At 46.5% G+C, this 16077-nt stretch overlaps 1 protein-coding gene across 1 annotated transcript in view; it reads left to right on the top strand.

Moving 5' to 3' along the window:
- VPS36 (vacuolar protein sorting 36 homolog) overlaps positions 1 to 14598 on the top strand; it is a 70510-nt gene extending 55912 nt beyond the window's left edge. Inside the window, exons 12-14 of the mRNA XM_033948876.1 lie at positions 2418 to 2502; positions 13542 to 13618; positions 13706 to 14598. Coding sequence (XP_033804767.1) covers positions 2418 to 2502; positions 13542 to 13618; positions 13706 to 13799 — 256 coding nt within the window. The 3' untranslated portion in view covers positions 13800 to 14598. The remainder of the gene's footprint in view (positions 1 to 2417; positions 2503 to 13541; positions 13619 to 13705) is intronic.
- The last annotated feature ends 1479 nt before the right edge of the window (positions 14599 to 16077 follow it).

The following is a 16077-nucleotide window of genomic DNA, read 5'->3' as shown; positions in this document are numbered from 1 at the left end:
TAGCTATTGGCTATTCAGCCCTGATGCAGAGAAGATTTAAGCAAGCACAATGTGAGAAAATTATCACCAGGCCTGAGGTGGCGCATAGAAGGGTTGATTTGCTCACCATTGGGGCAAGAAAGCTAAGCTTTTCCTCCCCCAGCCCCAATTCCCCATTTATCCTCACCTTTCTATATTGGCCACAGTCCCTGATAAGTGACTGCCTTCCCTCAGCATTAAAAATACAATATATACCCGAATATAAGTCGAGACCCCTATTTTCCCCCCCAAAAGGAGGAAAAGTGGTTGACTTGAATATAAGACAGGGGCTTAATATTCAAGTGCCATGCCCTGCCAGGATCTACACCCAGTGTCTCCTCCCTCACGCCCTCCCCTACCAGGCTCTGCACTAAGCCCCTTCCCTGCCAGGCTCTGCACCCAGCCTCCTTCATACTTGCCAGGTTCTGCACTTAGCCCCCTTCCTTCCCTGCCCTGCAAAGCTCTGAACCCAGCCACCTTCCCTCCCTGCCCTACCAGGTTATGTAGCCAGCTCCCCCTCACTACTTGCCAGGCTCTGCACCCTATCCCCCTTCCCTGCCCTGTACTCTCTTCCCCCTCTGGTAGTCTAGTGGTAGGCCGGGACAGGAGGGATCCCTCCTGTCTCAGCCGATACTAACAATTTTTTTTAAAAACCTCCCCCCACATACCTCTTCTCGCATCCCTGGTGGTCCAGCGGTGTATGGGCAGGAGCGAACTTTCTGCGCTCCTGCCCTGCGTCCCTCCTTCTCGCCTTACAATCTTGCAGCGCACCAGCATGCAGGAGCCAGCTTCTTGAGCTCCCGCCCGGTCCTGCACCGCTCACTGAATGGCTGCTGCCAGTTCTCGCCAGCATGTTTCCCCCTACTCTCCAGGCAGGAAAACACTCCACAATCCAGACGAAAACACACAAACCAAAGTGGAGATATGTGAAAATGTTGGTGTGCAATTTTTATTCTTCAATCATCAAAAACTGCGGTGGCCTGAAGGCACGCATGGAGGAGGGTTGGTCACTGAATAAGTTTTTTAAAGAAAACAAATAGATTCAAATCAATTCACCAAAGTGAATCGATTTGAATTCACGGATCGTGCAGCACTACTAGCCACCAGGGATTGTTGTTTTTTTAATTTGGAAGAGGGAAAATCATTGAGGGGTGAGAATCAAATGAGAATTGTTTATTAAGTAATAGGGGGGGGAGGGTAGTGCCATTAGACTGCAGGGATTCGTTTTTTAAAATTTTGGAAGAGAGGGAAATCGGGTAGTGTCGGGGGGTGGAGATGTCACTAGTCATGCAGTGACAGGAAGAGGAACATTTTGCACTGAGCTGTGAATTACTATTATGTTTTTTAATTAATGCGGCAGCAATTTAAATGCCCATTGCTTTCTGCATAGCTGCAGAATTTTTTTTATTGTTCATTAAAAGCCACATGGCTTTCTGCAATGGCCCTTGAGTGTGTGTAGTTGAATACATAATGAATCGAACTTCTTTTCATAGATAAATGGGACGCTGCTTAGACATAGGAAAGCCTTAGGAGTGCTTTAGCACATATGATGGTCATACTAGGACTTCTTTGAAAACGCCTGTCCTAATAGTTCAGTTATCTGAATTTAAATTTTTTAAATTTCTTTTCTCCCTCTTTTACTAAAGCCAGTAGTGCAGGCTGGTGTGAAAAATGCTCTGATGCCTATAAGAATTGAATGGGCTTCGGAGCATTTGCCACATGGCTTTGTAAAAGAGGGTCTTTATTAGGAAATAAAAGGTTTAAAACTTTTGATATTTTGTTGCACGAGTTATGCTGCTGGGTAAAAAGGCGATCCTGTCCAGCTGGCTTTCTAGTGAACCCCCCCTGACCTATAGTCGGTGGAGATCAACAATGATCATTCAGGCCTCTTTGGAACGTAGGTGATTTGTGGACCATGATTCTGCAGCAGGACAACATTTTTGATTGATATGGGAGCCCTTTTGGGGAGCTCTCACTCCACTTGCGAGAAGCCGTCTATTGAATGTGTGACCTATTTTCTGTTCAATTGTATTTTGTCCCTACCTTGAGTTAAGTTGGGAAGGGGACCCTCTGCAATCTATTTTCCAGCCATTTGCCTATCCATCTTAGTATATCTCCTTCTATTCCATGGCTTTATAGTTTCTTCAGAAGCCTTGCGTGTGGAACCTTGTCGAACGCTTTCATGGCTGCATAAATTTAGGAAAATGCCTATGGGAGATGAAACTAACCACACTCACACTTCCACTTCCTGTATCAGAAGAATTTTTCCCTGCCTTTTACTTGTAAAGCGTAAAATCTTGGTTTTTGCATGTTTGGGTCTAAATGTGAGTAGTATATATTCTATAAGGACATGCCTTTAATTAAACCCTTCTTTTACCTCATATTGCTGTTTGTTACAGGTTGCGCATATTTGACAGTGGGGTGATGGTGATTGAGCTACAGTCTCACAATGAAGAGGAAATGGTGGCTTCGGCTCTCGAGACGGTGCGTGAACTTCACTTCCCCTCTCCCTTCCTCTGCTGGTTAGTTCAGCTGGGGATCAGGCACACAATAGGTGCAAAAAGCAGAGTTCAGCATTTCCTTCTGACATTGGAAGCAGTGCTTTTTCTGTTTCCTACTTGCAATATTAGTCTCAAATTCAAGGTATTTTCCAAAATCAGAGTTAAGATGGTTATTCTTCCCAGTAATACAGTACTTTAAGGAATGCTTGCAAACAGTAGCGTAGCCAGGTAGCTGATTTAGGATGGGCATGAGAGCAAACTGAGTGAGCCAAAAATTTCATCTCCTTTCATCCCCCAATTAAAATAAATCCAATTTTAATTTCTGCTCCCCCTGGTGTCCTCTAGGTAAACGGTATACCTATGCTGGCGGGGATTCCCAAGCCCTGCCAGCTGAAGACCTCCTTCCCACCAAATGAATTGGCATGTTGAGTGGCCGCTGGCACTGTCCAAGAGCCATTGCCATCAACCACCAGCCTTCATGCGCGTATGCTAAGTTTTACACATGTGTGAAAACTAAGCATGCACGAAGGAGGGAGTGGACTGCAGTTAGGAACAGAGCTAGTGGGCATCCAAAATATCAATTCCTTCAGCGGGGAGGAGGTCTTTGGCAGGTGGGGCTTGGGAATCCCTGCCAGCCACACTGAAACAGATGAAATTTTAGGTAGGCTATGCCCCTGCTTGCAGAATATAAAGAAAAAATCCTACTCATGGAAGCTAGAGAGTAGCGCAGGGACAGAAATCCTGCCCATCCCCGCCAGAATCCCCTCCATCCCCGTGAGGAATCCTCTCCGTCCCCACCCAACCCTGCGAGGAATCTCCTCTGTCTCCGCCCGTCCCCATAAAAATCAATTACTTATGACAGTTTTGATTGTTTTTTTAAGTCTTAATTTATTAAAATACAATATAAACAAATAGCAGTGAACAGAAATAAGAGATGCATACATTACTGGAAAGAATTAGAATAGATATTAGGTCATGTGACTGTAGGGTCGACCATTTCTTGTTAAAAGAAATAAGAGTTGGATTTTTTGGCAATTTAAAGCTCATATCTGTAGGGCAAACAAATCTGGTTCCACCATCTAGCATAGATAACTTCCAATATCCGCAAATTGTTTTTAATGCAGCAATGAGTAAAGAATTAAACAATACAGCACCAAAATCATTTAAAGCAGAATTGAGAGAGGCACTTTTCAGGATAATGGTTGCATAAGAAAAATGTGCCAAAACTGAACCGGAAACCCCAAAACAAACTCAGCAAGTACTTCATTTTGTACTAAACACAATTGGTGGCATGACCATGAGAGGGGACTGGGCCTCCCACTTTGAACTTAGCCCCCCCCCCTCGCAAAATGAACATCTCCCTTGCTGTAACTGGTGGGAAATTTTGTTTTTCCATCATCTTGGTCCCGTTTCTGCTTTTGTCTATCTTCTAATTCTTTTTCCAGGCCTCGGGAACCCCGGTTCCATCCCCGTGGGAGTCCCATGAGTCTGGGGGCTCCCTACGGGAGTCCCATAAAAGGATTCCATTGTATTCCATTGGCCTCTCTAAGGTTTAGCACCATTTTCTATCCTTTGAAGATCAGAAGATTCTAGGTTCCTGTCTCTTACAATTCCATTTTCACAATGAATGGAAAAACAAAAAAGCTGCTAACATTTTATGCAAAAGGAGAAACCATCATAAACAATGTTCATATCCTCAAGAGGGATGCATGAAGCTTGTCCTAAGAAATTGCACAACCTTGTCTAGTCAAGTGACATAAGGGAGGGAGGTTTGCTATATTCCAAGGATTTGTTTCCTGGTACAGAGCACCAGGGGGAGGATGGTGCTGAGTGTCAGACCACATGGAGGCTTATTTTCAAAGCACTTAGGCACACAAAGTACCATAGGTTTTTTTATAGTACTTTGTGTGTCTAAACCCCCCCTCCTTTTTACAAAACCATAGCGTGTTTTTTAGCAGCAGCCACTGCAGTAACAGCTCCAATGCCAACAAAAAGGAAATTATAATAATTTTTAAAAGATTTGGGGACCATTGATAACTTTTTGTAATGATTAGACGCCTTTTTACACTGAAAGTATATTTATAATTAGGGGAAGGGGGTGGTATATAGTTATATTAAGGATTTAATCAATAAATATGAATGTAATGTTTATATGTTATTATTTAATTATAATATCTGTGGGATGGGGGGGTGGAGGGAGTAAATTTATGTTTTTAAGATAATGGGAAAAATTCAAGTGATGTATAAATTAAATTGATGTAATATTGTTTGCTTGATTTATGATGAAAAAAATGAATAAAGAATTGGAAACCAAAAACAGCTCCAATGCTCGTAGAATTCCTATGAGCATCGGAGCTGTTACCGCTGTGGCCGGCGCTAAAAACCACGCTACGGTTTTGTAAAAGGGAGTTAAGTGCTTTGAGAATGAGCTCCTTGGGCTTTCTGTACTTGGGCTGGGTTAATGTTTGAAGGTTTATATTTAGTTAGTTATTAAATTTAAGGAAAGAAGCTTTTTATAAAAAGAGCTCCACAGTTTTCAGTGAATCAGAGTAGCATAAGGTTAATATTTTTAAAGATAGATTGTTCCAGTCCCAGCCTTTTCCATTTCTCTCTACACGCTAAAAGTCCATTCATGCCATATGGTGAAAACCAGGACCAGATGAGCCTGGAATCAATTTGACTTCTGAACATGAAAGTGCGTGTGGATGTTTGCTTATTGTAGTTATGAAACAGAAGATCCATAATTTAACATCAAGGTTGAGGTAAAAAAAATAACCTTGCTGGTGTCGAGGGAAGCTATAAGAATCAAAATACAGATTTATCAATAAATATATAATCGTAAAAGACATTATTAAAAATTGTATGCAAAATATAATAAATATTAAACAATTATGAATACAACTAAATACAATAACATAAAATATATAATAAAAAAATCATATCACAAGAAAAATAATTTCATAGAATTATCAATTATATATTTGTCTAAATATAATAACTTTAAAGTACTGTACATGTTCACCCACAAAATAAAGCAGTGCAGTGGATAGGTCTGTAAAGGATATGACTCCCATACTCTGACTTATAAATTGATAATTTTCTAAAGAATAGGGATTAATCCAAAGTTCATAATGTTATATAAGTCTCACTTTGATTTTATAGTCCTTCAGTAAAGACTCCATTGGTCATGGTTATACAGTGTTCACATATTGAAGGTTCCAAAGGGAAAATTAGATCACATTTCAAACTATAGACCAGTGGCATCTATACCATTTTTGATAAAGATTATGGAAGGACATGTTACATCATATTTAGATAAGTTTAATATTTTTCATTCTTCACAATCTGTGTTTCGAGCTAGTTATAATACAGAGACAGTCTTAGGAACAATGATAGATAATGTAAGATCTCAAGTATCTTACAGTTTGACCTTTCCAGTGCGCTTGATCTGGTTGATCATGTATTACTATTAAGATTGTTAGATTTATATTGGAATTATGGGGGATATTGTAACAAGGTCTCAGGGTTTTTTATTCAGATCGTATAAAGTTAGGATCCACTCAATGCTGTCGGGAAGTTGGCAGCAGTATATGGAATCCCTTCACTTTTTAATGTATTTTTACAACTTTTAGGTTTTGAATTACAGAAGTTAAATTATTCTACATTCATATATGCTGATGATATAACGATACTGCTCCCTTTTTAAGTACTACAAATCAAATAAGGAGAGATGCAAGTCATTGCATGAATATATTAGATCGGTGGATGGTTGACTTTCAATTGAAATTAAATAAAGAAAAAGCTAAATTGTTCATAGCAGATCCTCCCACAATTTCCCATCAGGATAATCTTTTGTTAGTTGATAATATGGATTACCCAGTAAAATATAGCAATTAAGATTTTTGGTATAGTAATTATCATTGGAACCTCATGTCAGTTTACTGATAAAAAAATCTTTCGAGTTCTGGAAGTTGAGGAGAATTAGAAAGTATACTTTGATCAACATTATTTTCAACTGTTAGTCTAATCTATGTTTTTGTCAATGATTGATTATTGTAACATCATTTATTTGAATTGTCCAAAATCTATTTTAATTAAATATTGCAATTTGGTTGATTTTTAGATTGAAAAAAGGAGATAGAATTATACCCTATTTGATGAAGCTCCATTGGCTTCCTATAGAAGCCAGAATATGGTTTAAAGATTTTTGTATGATGATTAAAATATAACAAGGAGAAGTACCATCTTCTTTAGCACTCTCCAGACCAGTAGAGGTTAACTTTACGAATGGGTATATATCTAATCATGACCAGCAGGTGGAGACTGAAAACAAAACTTTGGGACAGTATATCCTAGCCCCTCCTCTCTATTTCCCTCAGTCTTCTTTCAGTCTCCAGCAGGTGTTGAGTGATCTGTACCCATCTCCCTTGGTAGGGCTGTTGGAATTTGTTTAGGGGGTTTATTGTCCCTGTTTTTAGCCGGACGGAGCTTGGACGGACTCTGTTTGGGGGTTCGTCCGACCTCGGGGGTGTCAAACCCGGCGGGTCACGAGCGGGGTCCCTCCCCCCACTTCCTCCACCTCCCCACATTTTTTTAGAGGAGCCTCAGCAGTAAGCCTTGCCCCCTAAGTCAAGCAAGGCATATTGCTTCGAGAGCCTGTGGAGTCTGTTCTGTAAAAAAAAAAAAAAAAAAAAAAATCCTGAGGTAGTGCTGGTCTGAAGGGTTGTTTCCCTTTAAGAAAACTGTATTTTACTGTATTTTTTCATGTAACCAGCACTTTTTTTATAGCTAGGTCGCGTATGGAGCAATTGTGCCCTTCTCCGGGGGAGTAGGACACAATTTTAGTCCAGCCGCGAGGCACTCGCGGCCGGCCTGAACTCGGCGGTTTGGGTCGGTGAGGTGGTGGAGCTCCGTCGGCAGCGGCTGCAGGCGCCCAGAGCTCCCCGCCGATGGTGCCTCGCGAGTCGGCTTGGAGCAGTGGGGAAGCCCGGTCTTCCACAACCGCCCACGGAGGGATTCCCCGAAGGATTCCCTCTCAGCTGATTTTTTGACAGCTGATGCCGGCTTGCCTGCTTTAGCGGCTGAGACTATTCAGGTTTCTCAGCCGCTTCAGGCTATGGAGGGAGCTTTTTTGGCGGGAAAACCGCCATCTTCTCTGTCTGGCCCCTCCATTTTGTCTTCCACCTCAGGTGACCTTCCCCCTGTTTTGACTATGCAGGGGCAAGGTTCTGCTGGGTCCCCTGCTGTGGCAGGGAGTCCCTTGGGACCCTCGGGGGGTTTTTCTCCTGAATTTTTCTTTTCTTTATGCAGAGCCTATTTTCAGGCAGCTGGGGGTCCCGGTTGCGCCCAGGGGGTTTCGGGGGGTGGGTTTTCCTCCGCGCTCCCTGCGGCTTTGCCTCTTTCGTCTGGCGTGACGTCCCCTCCGCCGCCTCCCTTGTCCAAGCGTCCGCGGGTGTCGTGGGACGAGAATTTGTGGTCGGAGGAACGGGTCGGTCTGGAGGAGGACCTGGACCCTTCTGAGGAGTTCCAGGACTCTCTGGAGGGGACGGAAGCTGGCGGCGGGTTGTCGGATTTCCCGTTCTCCAGTGACGAGGCGTCCGTGGTGCGCCTTTTTCAGAAAGATGAGCTGCCTGACCTTATTCAACAGGTTTCTTCGGTTTTGCGTTTTGAGGACGCGCCGCCGGAGACTCCGCGTGTGGGGGACCCCCTGTTACGGGGGATCCGTTCCGTTTCCCGCTCTTTTCCTATGCATCAGGATATTCGGGATATTATTCTGGAGCAGTGGAAAACGCCGGAGACGCCGTTTCGGCTGGCGCGCAGCATGGCTCGCCTGTATCCCATTCCTGAAGGGGATCGGGCTACGTTAGCTTCGCCAGTCGTGGATGCGGTGGTCTCGGCAATTTCCAAGCGGCATACCGTGCCTGTTGAGGGCGGTTCTGCCTTGCGGGACCCTGAGGAGCGCAAATTGGAGAGCATCCTTAAGCAAAATTTTCAGGTCTCTGCCTTTGGGGTCCAGGCGGCTATTTGTGGGGGACTGGTCGCTCGCGCCGTTTTTCGGTGGGCGGAGCGGGTCTTGGATCGAGAGTCTGACGACTGGTCTCTGGTGGATCAGGAGGTTGCGAAGATTGAGATGGCGGCCTCATTCCTCTCATATGCTCTATATGACTTGGTGCGGATATCGGCTAAGTCTATGGCTTTTGGCGTGGCCGCAAGGCGTGTGTTGTGGCTGCGCGCTTGGGCGGCGGATGCTGCGTCCAAAGCTAAGCTTACTAAATTTCCCTTTCGGGGGTCGTTTTTGTTTGGAGAGGACTTGGATAAGTTGATTCAGACTCTGTCGGACTCGAAAGTTCCCCGTCTGCCGGAGGACCGTGCCCGCCCGACGTCTCGGGGGGGTGCGGCCAGGGGGCGTTTGCGGGATTTTCGCAAGTATCGCCCTGGGCGTGGGGCTGCTTCTTTTCAGTCTCCGGGATTTTCCCGGGGTCGGTTCTTCCAGCGCATGCAGCCCTTTCGGGGGGCCCGTCGGGGGGCAGGGAATCCCTCCGCCGGTTCCCCCGCTTCCCGTCCTGCACAATGACGCCTTGCCGGCGCCCCCTTTGGTTCCGGTGGGGGCTCAGCTGCGCGAATTTTTCCCCAAATGGGCCGAGATCACGTCCGATCGGTGGGTCCTGGAGGTGGTGCGGGACGGTTATGCCCTGGAGTTCGCCCGCTCTCTGCCGGATTTTTTCCTCGCTTCTCCGTGTCAGACTCCGGGGAAGACGCAGGCTTTTCGCCAGACCCTTCAGCGCTTGCTAGATCTCAGGGCAGTTGTTCCGGTGCCCCCTCCGGAGTGGGGCACGGGCAGGTACTCCATTTACTTTGTGGTGCCCAAAAAGGAGGGGACCTTTCGGCCCATCCTCGATTTAAAAGGGGTCAACAGGGCTCTCAAGATTCCCTCTTTCCGTATGGAAACTCTGCGGTCGGTCATTCTGGCGGTTCAGCCGGGGGAGTTTCTCACTTCTCTCGATCTGACGGAGGCCTACTTGCATGTTCCCATTCGGGCCTCTCATCAGCGTTTCCTGCGCTTTGCGATCTTGGGTCGGCACTTTCAGTTCTGTGCGCTTCCCTTTGGGCTGGCCACGGCTCCTCGGACGTTCACCAAGGTGATGGTGGTCGTCGCGGCAGCCTTGCGGTCGGAGGGCATCCTGGTACACCCCTACCTGGACGACTGGTTAATTCGGGCAAAGTCGTTGCAGGAAAGCTCCCGGGTTACTGCTCGGGTGGTGGAGTTTCTCCGGTCGCTGGGCTGGGTGGTCAACCTTTCCAAGAGTCGGTTGGTCCCGGCTCAGCATCTGGAGTACCTAGGGGTGCTGTTCGACACCTCCTTGGGGAGGGTCTTCCTCCCAGAGGGCCGGGTGAGTAAATTGCAATCTCAGATTCGCCTGCTTTTGGCGTCCCGGTGTCCTCGGGCGCGAGATTTCCTCCAGGTCTTGGGGTCGATGGCGGCGTCCCTGGACGTGGTGAGGTGGGCGCGGGCCCACATGCGTCCTCTCCAGTATGCTCTGCTCCGGAGGTGGTCTCCCCAGAGGCACGGGATGGATGTTCCGGTTCCCCTGCGAGGCTTGGCGCGCTGCAGTCTGCGTTGGTGGCTCCAGACCCCTCACCTTGTTCAGGGGGTGGGTCTGGATCTCCCGCAGTGGACGGTGCTCCTGACGGATGCGAGTCTCTTGGGTTGGGGGGCTCAGTGTTTGGGTCACTCGGCTCAGGGCACCTGGTCCGCGGAGGAGGCCGCCTGGTCGATCAACGTGTTGGAGACCAGAGCGGTCCGTCTGGCGCTGTTGGCTTTCCACTCCCTGTTGATGGGCAAGTCGGTCAGAGTGCTGTCGGACAATGCCACGGCGGTGGCTTATGTCAATCGTCAGGGGGGCACCAAGAGCACTCAGGTGGCGCAGGAGGCGGCTCTGCTCATGGTTTGGGCGGAATCCCATCTGCTGGACCTCTCGGCCTCTCATATAGCCGGAGTAGAAAATGTTCAGGCAGACTTCCTCAGTCGTCACTTCCTAGATCCAGGAGAGTGGTGTCTCGGCGCCGAGGCATTTCAGTTGATAGTGCAGGCTTGGGGGCAGCCCCTGATGGACCTGATGGCCACGGGTGGCAACGCCAAAGTGCCCCGCTTCTTCAGTCGTCGCAGGGACGGTCTGGCCGAGGGTCTGGATGCTCTGGTCCAGCAGTGGCCAACGGAGGGGCTGTTGTATGTGTTCCCTCCTTGGCCGCTGGTGGGCAGAGTGCTTCTTCGCATTGTTCACCATCCGGGTTTGGTGGTGCTGGTGGCGCCGGATTGGCCTCGCCGTCCGTGGTATGCGGATCTGGTGAGGCACCTGGTAGCGGATCCTCTTCCTCTGCCTCTCTCGGACGACCTTCTGATGCAGGGTCCCATTCCCATGTTCGACCCGTCTCCCTTCTGTCTTACGGCGTGGCTCTTGAAAGGGGTCGCCTTAGCAAGAAGGGATATTCAGACAAGGTGATCTCTACACTGTTGGGGTCCCGGAGGCTTTCTACCTCTCGGGCTTATGTGCGGGTTTGGCGTCTCTTTGAGGAATGGTGTCGGGCGCGGGGAGTGACCTCTTTTCGCGCTTCTCTGCCTAACATTCTAGAGTTCTTGCAGGATGGCCTGGATAGAGGCCTGGCTTGGTCTTCTCTCCGGGTTCATCTTGCGGCCCTGTCGGCTTTTCGAGGGTTGGTGTCAGGTCAGCGTTTATCGGCTCTTCCTGATGTGATTCGGTTTTTGCGGGCGGCCAAGTTGCTTAGGCCTCCCCTACGGCCCTCGGTTCCCTCTTGGGATCTTAATCTGGTTCTCTCTGTTTTGGTGCGTCCGCCTTTCGAGCCCTTGGACGTCTGTTCTTTGAAGGACCTTACTTTGAAGGCGGTCTTTTTGGTGGCCATTACTTCTGCTAGGCGTGTTTCTGAGCTGCAGGGTTTCTCTTGTAGGGCTCCCTTCTTGGAGTTTTCTAGGGAGCGGGTCGTCTTGCGGCCTGTTCCTTCCTTTCTGCCGAAGGTTGTTTCTCCTTTTCATGTCAATCAATCGGTGGTTCTCCCGGTCTTGGGTGGTCGGGAGGGCTCTTCTGAGCAACGGCAGCTGCGCAAGTTGGATGTCGGTCGGGTCCTTCGCTCTTATGTGCAGCGGACCCAGGAATTCCGGAAGTCCGATCATCTCTTTGTCCTCCTGGCGGGTCCTCGTCGGGGAGCTGGCGCTTCTAAGGCTACTATTGCGCGCTGGATCAAGGAGACGATTGCTTCCGCTTATCTTCTGAAACAGCAGCCTGTTCCGGAGTTTCTCAAGGCTCATTCCACTCGGGGTCAGGCGGCTTCTTGGGCTGAGTCGTCGCTCGTGCCTCCAGTGGATATTTGTAAGGCTGCGGTTTGGTCTTCCTTGCATTCCTTTGTTCGTCATTATCGGGTTGATGTGCAGGCGCGTCGGGACGCGGTGTTCGGTGAGCGTGTATTGGTATCGGCCCTTCGGGGGTCCCGCCCGTGAGAGGGACTGCTTTGGTACGTCCCATTCGTAAAGTTAACCTCTACTGGTCTGGAGAGTGCTAAAGAAGGAGAAATTAGGTTCTTACCTGCTAATTTACTTTCTTTTAGCTTCTCCAGACCAGTAGAGGTCCCCACCCTGTCTGTTGTTGTTGTTGTTGGGGCTGTTGCGCGGGCAGTTTTTGGTTTTTGCTGCGGGTTCTAGTATTTTTCTAGGGCCGGGGAGAATTGAAGAACAGCGGCTGTGGCTCGGCTGGCTTATCTGGCGAGCTGTGGGGACATTCTTCCTTCGGGAATTTCTCCTCTGCATTTTCCAACAGCATTTTGGGTATGTTATTTGTTACTCCTTTCGGAGTATTGTTTTTTCTCTCTGTTGTTTTCCAGTTCTTGGTTCTGCTTGGCTATTCGGCAGACTGAGGGAAATAGAGAGGAGGGGCTAGGATATACTGTCCCAAAGTTTTGTTTTCAGTCTCCACCTGCTGGTCATGATTAGATATATACCCATTCGTAAAGTTAACCTCTACTGGTCTGGAGAAGCTAAAAGAAAGTAAATTAGCAGGTAAGAACCTAATTTCTCCTTATGTCTCTTGCCATGCTATTCTGAAGTATGATTGTATGGCTTAAGACAGAATTCTACATTTTGATTTCCAGAGGTTAGAGGAATAAAGTATACCAGATTGTTTACGTCTACAGCTGCAAAACTTTGGAAAAATTAATCAGACTATTTGACTTCAGAGAATAATTATAAAAGTTTTAAGAAGGCTTTAAAAACTTATTTGTTTAATGAACATGTGATAAAGGAGCAGTAAATTCAATGTTGATTTTAAGATTGTAATTCTGGACATTGTCTCTACTTCTTTTAATGTTAAACCACAATTAATTTGATGAGGTATTTGTAGTATATAAATAACTGTTGTATTGTATGGAGCCAGAAGGCCTTGAGCATGTGCAGATGCTCAAGGCACAGTCCGGCAAGCAGCACGATCTTCCGGCACCGGCACCTTTTGTTGTTTTGTGCTGGTGCCAGTTGGGGGTAAGGCTTCAGTTTGGGCGGGCGGGCGTTTGCAAGAGGGGATGATGCCGGTTCGCAGGGGGGGGGAGGGGTGGCATTTGCGAGCAGGGGGGTGGTGTGGAAGCACACCAGTGGTCTCAGGGATGGGGGGGAGCAGCACCGGTGGCCGCGGGGGGGAGGAAGTGGAACTAATCCTATGGGGAAACTCACTTTGATATACGAGTAATTTGGTTTACGAGCATGCTTCTGGAACGAATTATGCTCGTAAACCAAAGTTCTTACAATTACTCCTGATAAAGATTATTTTGGAAAATGGACCTGTCTTTTTGTCATCAGCCTTCGTGTTGATGATCCGTGGATCTTCTGTTCATATCTTCTTCTGGTGTGGATCCATACCTCTTACATCTGGTTACTTTTTATAGTGATATGGAATTAGATTCCTGCAAAAAGTCATTCGCTGGTCCTTTCACTGCATAGTAACAGACTATTGTGTTCTGTGACAGGTATCTGAGAAAGGTTCTCTTACATCAGAAGAGTTTGCCAAGCTTGTGGGAATGTCTGTTCTTTTGGCCAAAGAAAGGTAATTTCTTAGGTTTCTATTTGTTCATGCTGTCTTGTGTCCATGCCTTGCTGTTGAAATCTCATCAGTATCCATTGCTTTCTTTAGGCTGCTGCTGGCTGAAAAGATGGGACACCTCTGCAGAGATGACTCCGTAGAAGGCTTGCGCTTTTATCCAAATTTGTTTATTACACAGAGTTGAGGACTTTGCCAGATTACCCTCCTTTTAAATAGCAGTTACAATACAAAGCAGTCTGAGAAAGCTTTTGGACAAGAGAGGTTTTGCTTTGCTTATTAGCTGCAAATGAATCTGTTCCAGTGTTTCATTCTAATATCTGGATATCTCATGACACAAAGCATAGGGTCAAGGGCACGAGTTTAATTTAAAAATTGAGTGTGTTTTGGCATAATAGACTTGTCAGAGCTGCCTACACACATCTTTTAGAGCAAGTACTGTATGCTGTGAGTGGTTGTGCAGGAAGGACCATAACAATTATAGTGGTGTGCTTAGTTCAAGCATGTACTTGAGCTGATAGTGCATTGAGTGCCAATCGGGCATTCCCAGAGAAGTGTGCACAGCCAGAGTTCTGGATCTTCATAAAAACCTACATTGGTTATATTCCCTGTTGTACGTTTCAGATCACTGGCTCGTGATGTTTCTCATGGAAAAGTGAACAAGGATACATGAGAATACCAGCGTCCAAGGGAGCACCAAGAGCCTTTGTAGGGGACGATATTGCATGCTAAAATGATCGAGCTGCAGAAATTCTGCAAGCTCCCAATCTGGAACAAATGATGAAGTCTGTCTTATGAATTCTGTATATTTATGGTGATTCAAATATGGTGCTGTATATTGGAGCCAGTTTTATGGGTGCTTGAGCACCCCCAATATTGATAAAATGCTTTCACTTTGTCCAAGTATGGGTTATTTGTGATAGGTTCAGCACCCCCAATCATTGTGAAAAGTTGGCTCCTATGGTGTTCTGAAATTTAAATAAGGGTAGCTGCATGCAGAAAGAATATACATTATTTATCTCCAAATAAGCAGCAGCTCTTACATACTCTGAGCCCAGAATTGAGCAGAAAGTTGAGGGACTAATTTGAAACGTCAAATATAAATGTTTCAAATTATTGCTACATAAAGGAGTGCTACTGAATATATACAGTAAATATTTTTAGACATATAAGGTATAATAGACACACCAAATACCTCAAATTCTATTAGTTTTTCTCTGCTTCTGAACCAAAAGTATAATCTATACATACATAGATGGGTAAAATATTATTGCTTGTATAGTAGGGACCTTCTTTGGAGTACCCTAATCATGTCCCCACAATCCTGTGTTTGACACTATGGCAGAAATTCTATAAGGTGGGCACCTCCTTTTAGCTACCCTGATACCACACAATGAAACCCTTGTTCTATAACAGAATATGGGCACTCTGGTGTAACTGCAGGTGCCCAAATGCGGCAGGGCTATGCATAATGGTATTCTGTAGTGGCAGCCTGCACACACCTCTTCATGTTCTGCCCATGTCTATGCCCTCTGGCAGTTGTGCTTGTTTAGACATCTGTGACCAAAGGAATTAATGAACTGTTAACAATCAGTAATTGGTGTTAATTGGCACTCATGCCTAAATTTTACAGCGTACAGCTCAAGGGTTATGGCCATGGAAGGGGGGCATGGGTGAATCATAAGAACATAGGGTTTGGACAAGGATCACCTTACAGGTCATGGACCTGATGGGCCGCCGCGGGAGCGGGCTGCTGGGCGCGATGGACCTTTTGGTCTGACCCAGCGGAGGCAACTTCTTTTAATCCCCTTTATCCTTCTATCTGTACCCTTTCATAACCTATCCCTACCTCTATCTGTATCCCTCAATCCCCATATCCTTCAGGAATTTATCCAATCCTTCTTTGAAACCCCTTAGTGTACTCTGTCCTATCACAACCTCCGGAAGCGCATTCCTATCACATTCCTATCACAGCCTCCGGAATCAAGGGGCTTTCCCAGAGGTTAGACACCGTGTTATGGAATACTATCAACTGTGCATCTATCTGCCATAAATTGGGTGCCAGTATTTACACCAGATTATGGCAGGTGTAAATGCTGGTACGCAAAGTCTGCACTTAGCTAGTACACTGCAAAATGTGCATGTCTTAGTGCGGATCTTTGTGGTGCCTAATTTTGAGCACTATTTATAGAATTCTTCCCATGATGTCATCCGAAATTTAAATGAGAAACACTTACCCCCCTGTTTTACAAAGATGCATTAGACATTTTAGTGCATAGACTAACGTGCATGTGTTAGCGTTTAGTGTGTGCTTAGCGCGTGCTAAAACGCTTAGCGTATCTTTGTAAAAGGAGCCCTTAGACTTTGAGAACTGGCTCAATGGGTTTGGTCGTACTGCTGTATGAAGCATCCCCAGTTGGGTCCTTATGCTAGGCCTTATTGGGATTGGGGAGGCTGCAGAGGCA

Source organism: Geotrypetes seraphini, chromosome 6 (genome assembly GCF_902459505.1).
Source record: "Geotrypetes seraphini chromosome 6, aGeoSer1.1, whole genome shotgun sequence".
Classification (NCBI taxonomy): domain Eukaryota; kingdom Metazoa; phylum Chordata; class Amphibia; order Gymnophiona; family Dermophiidae; genus Geotrypetes; species Geotrypetes seraphini.
The sequence above is the reverse complement of the archived record's forward strand: the minus strand, read 5'-3'. Positions and strand labels throughout refer to the sequence as shown.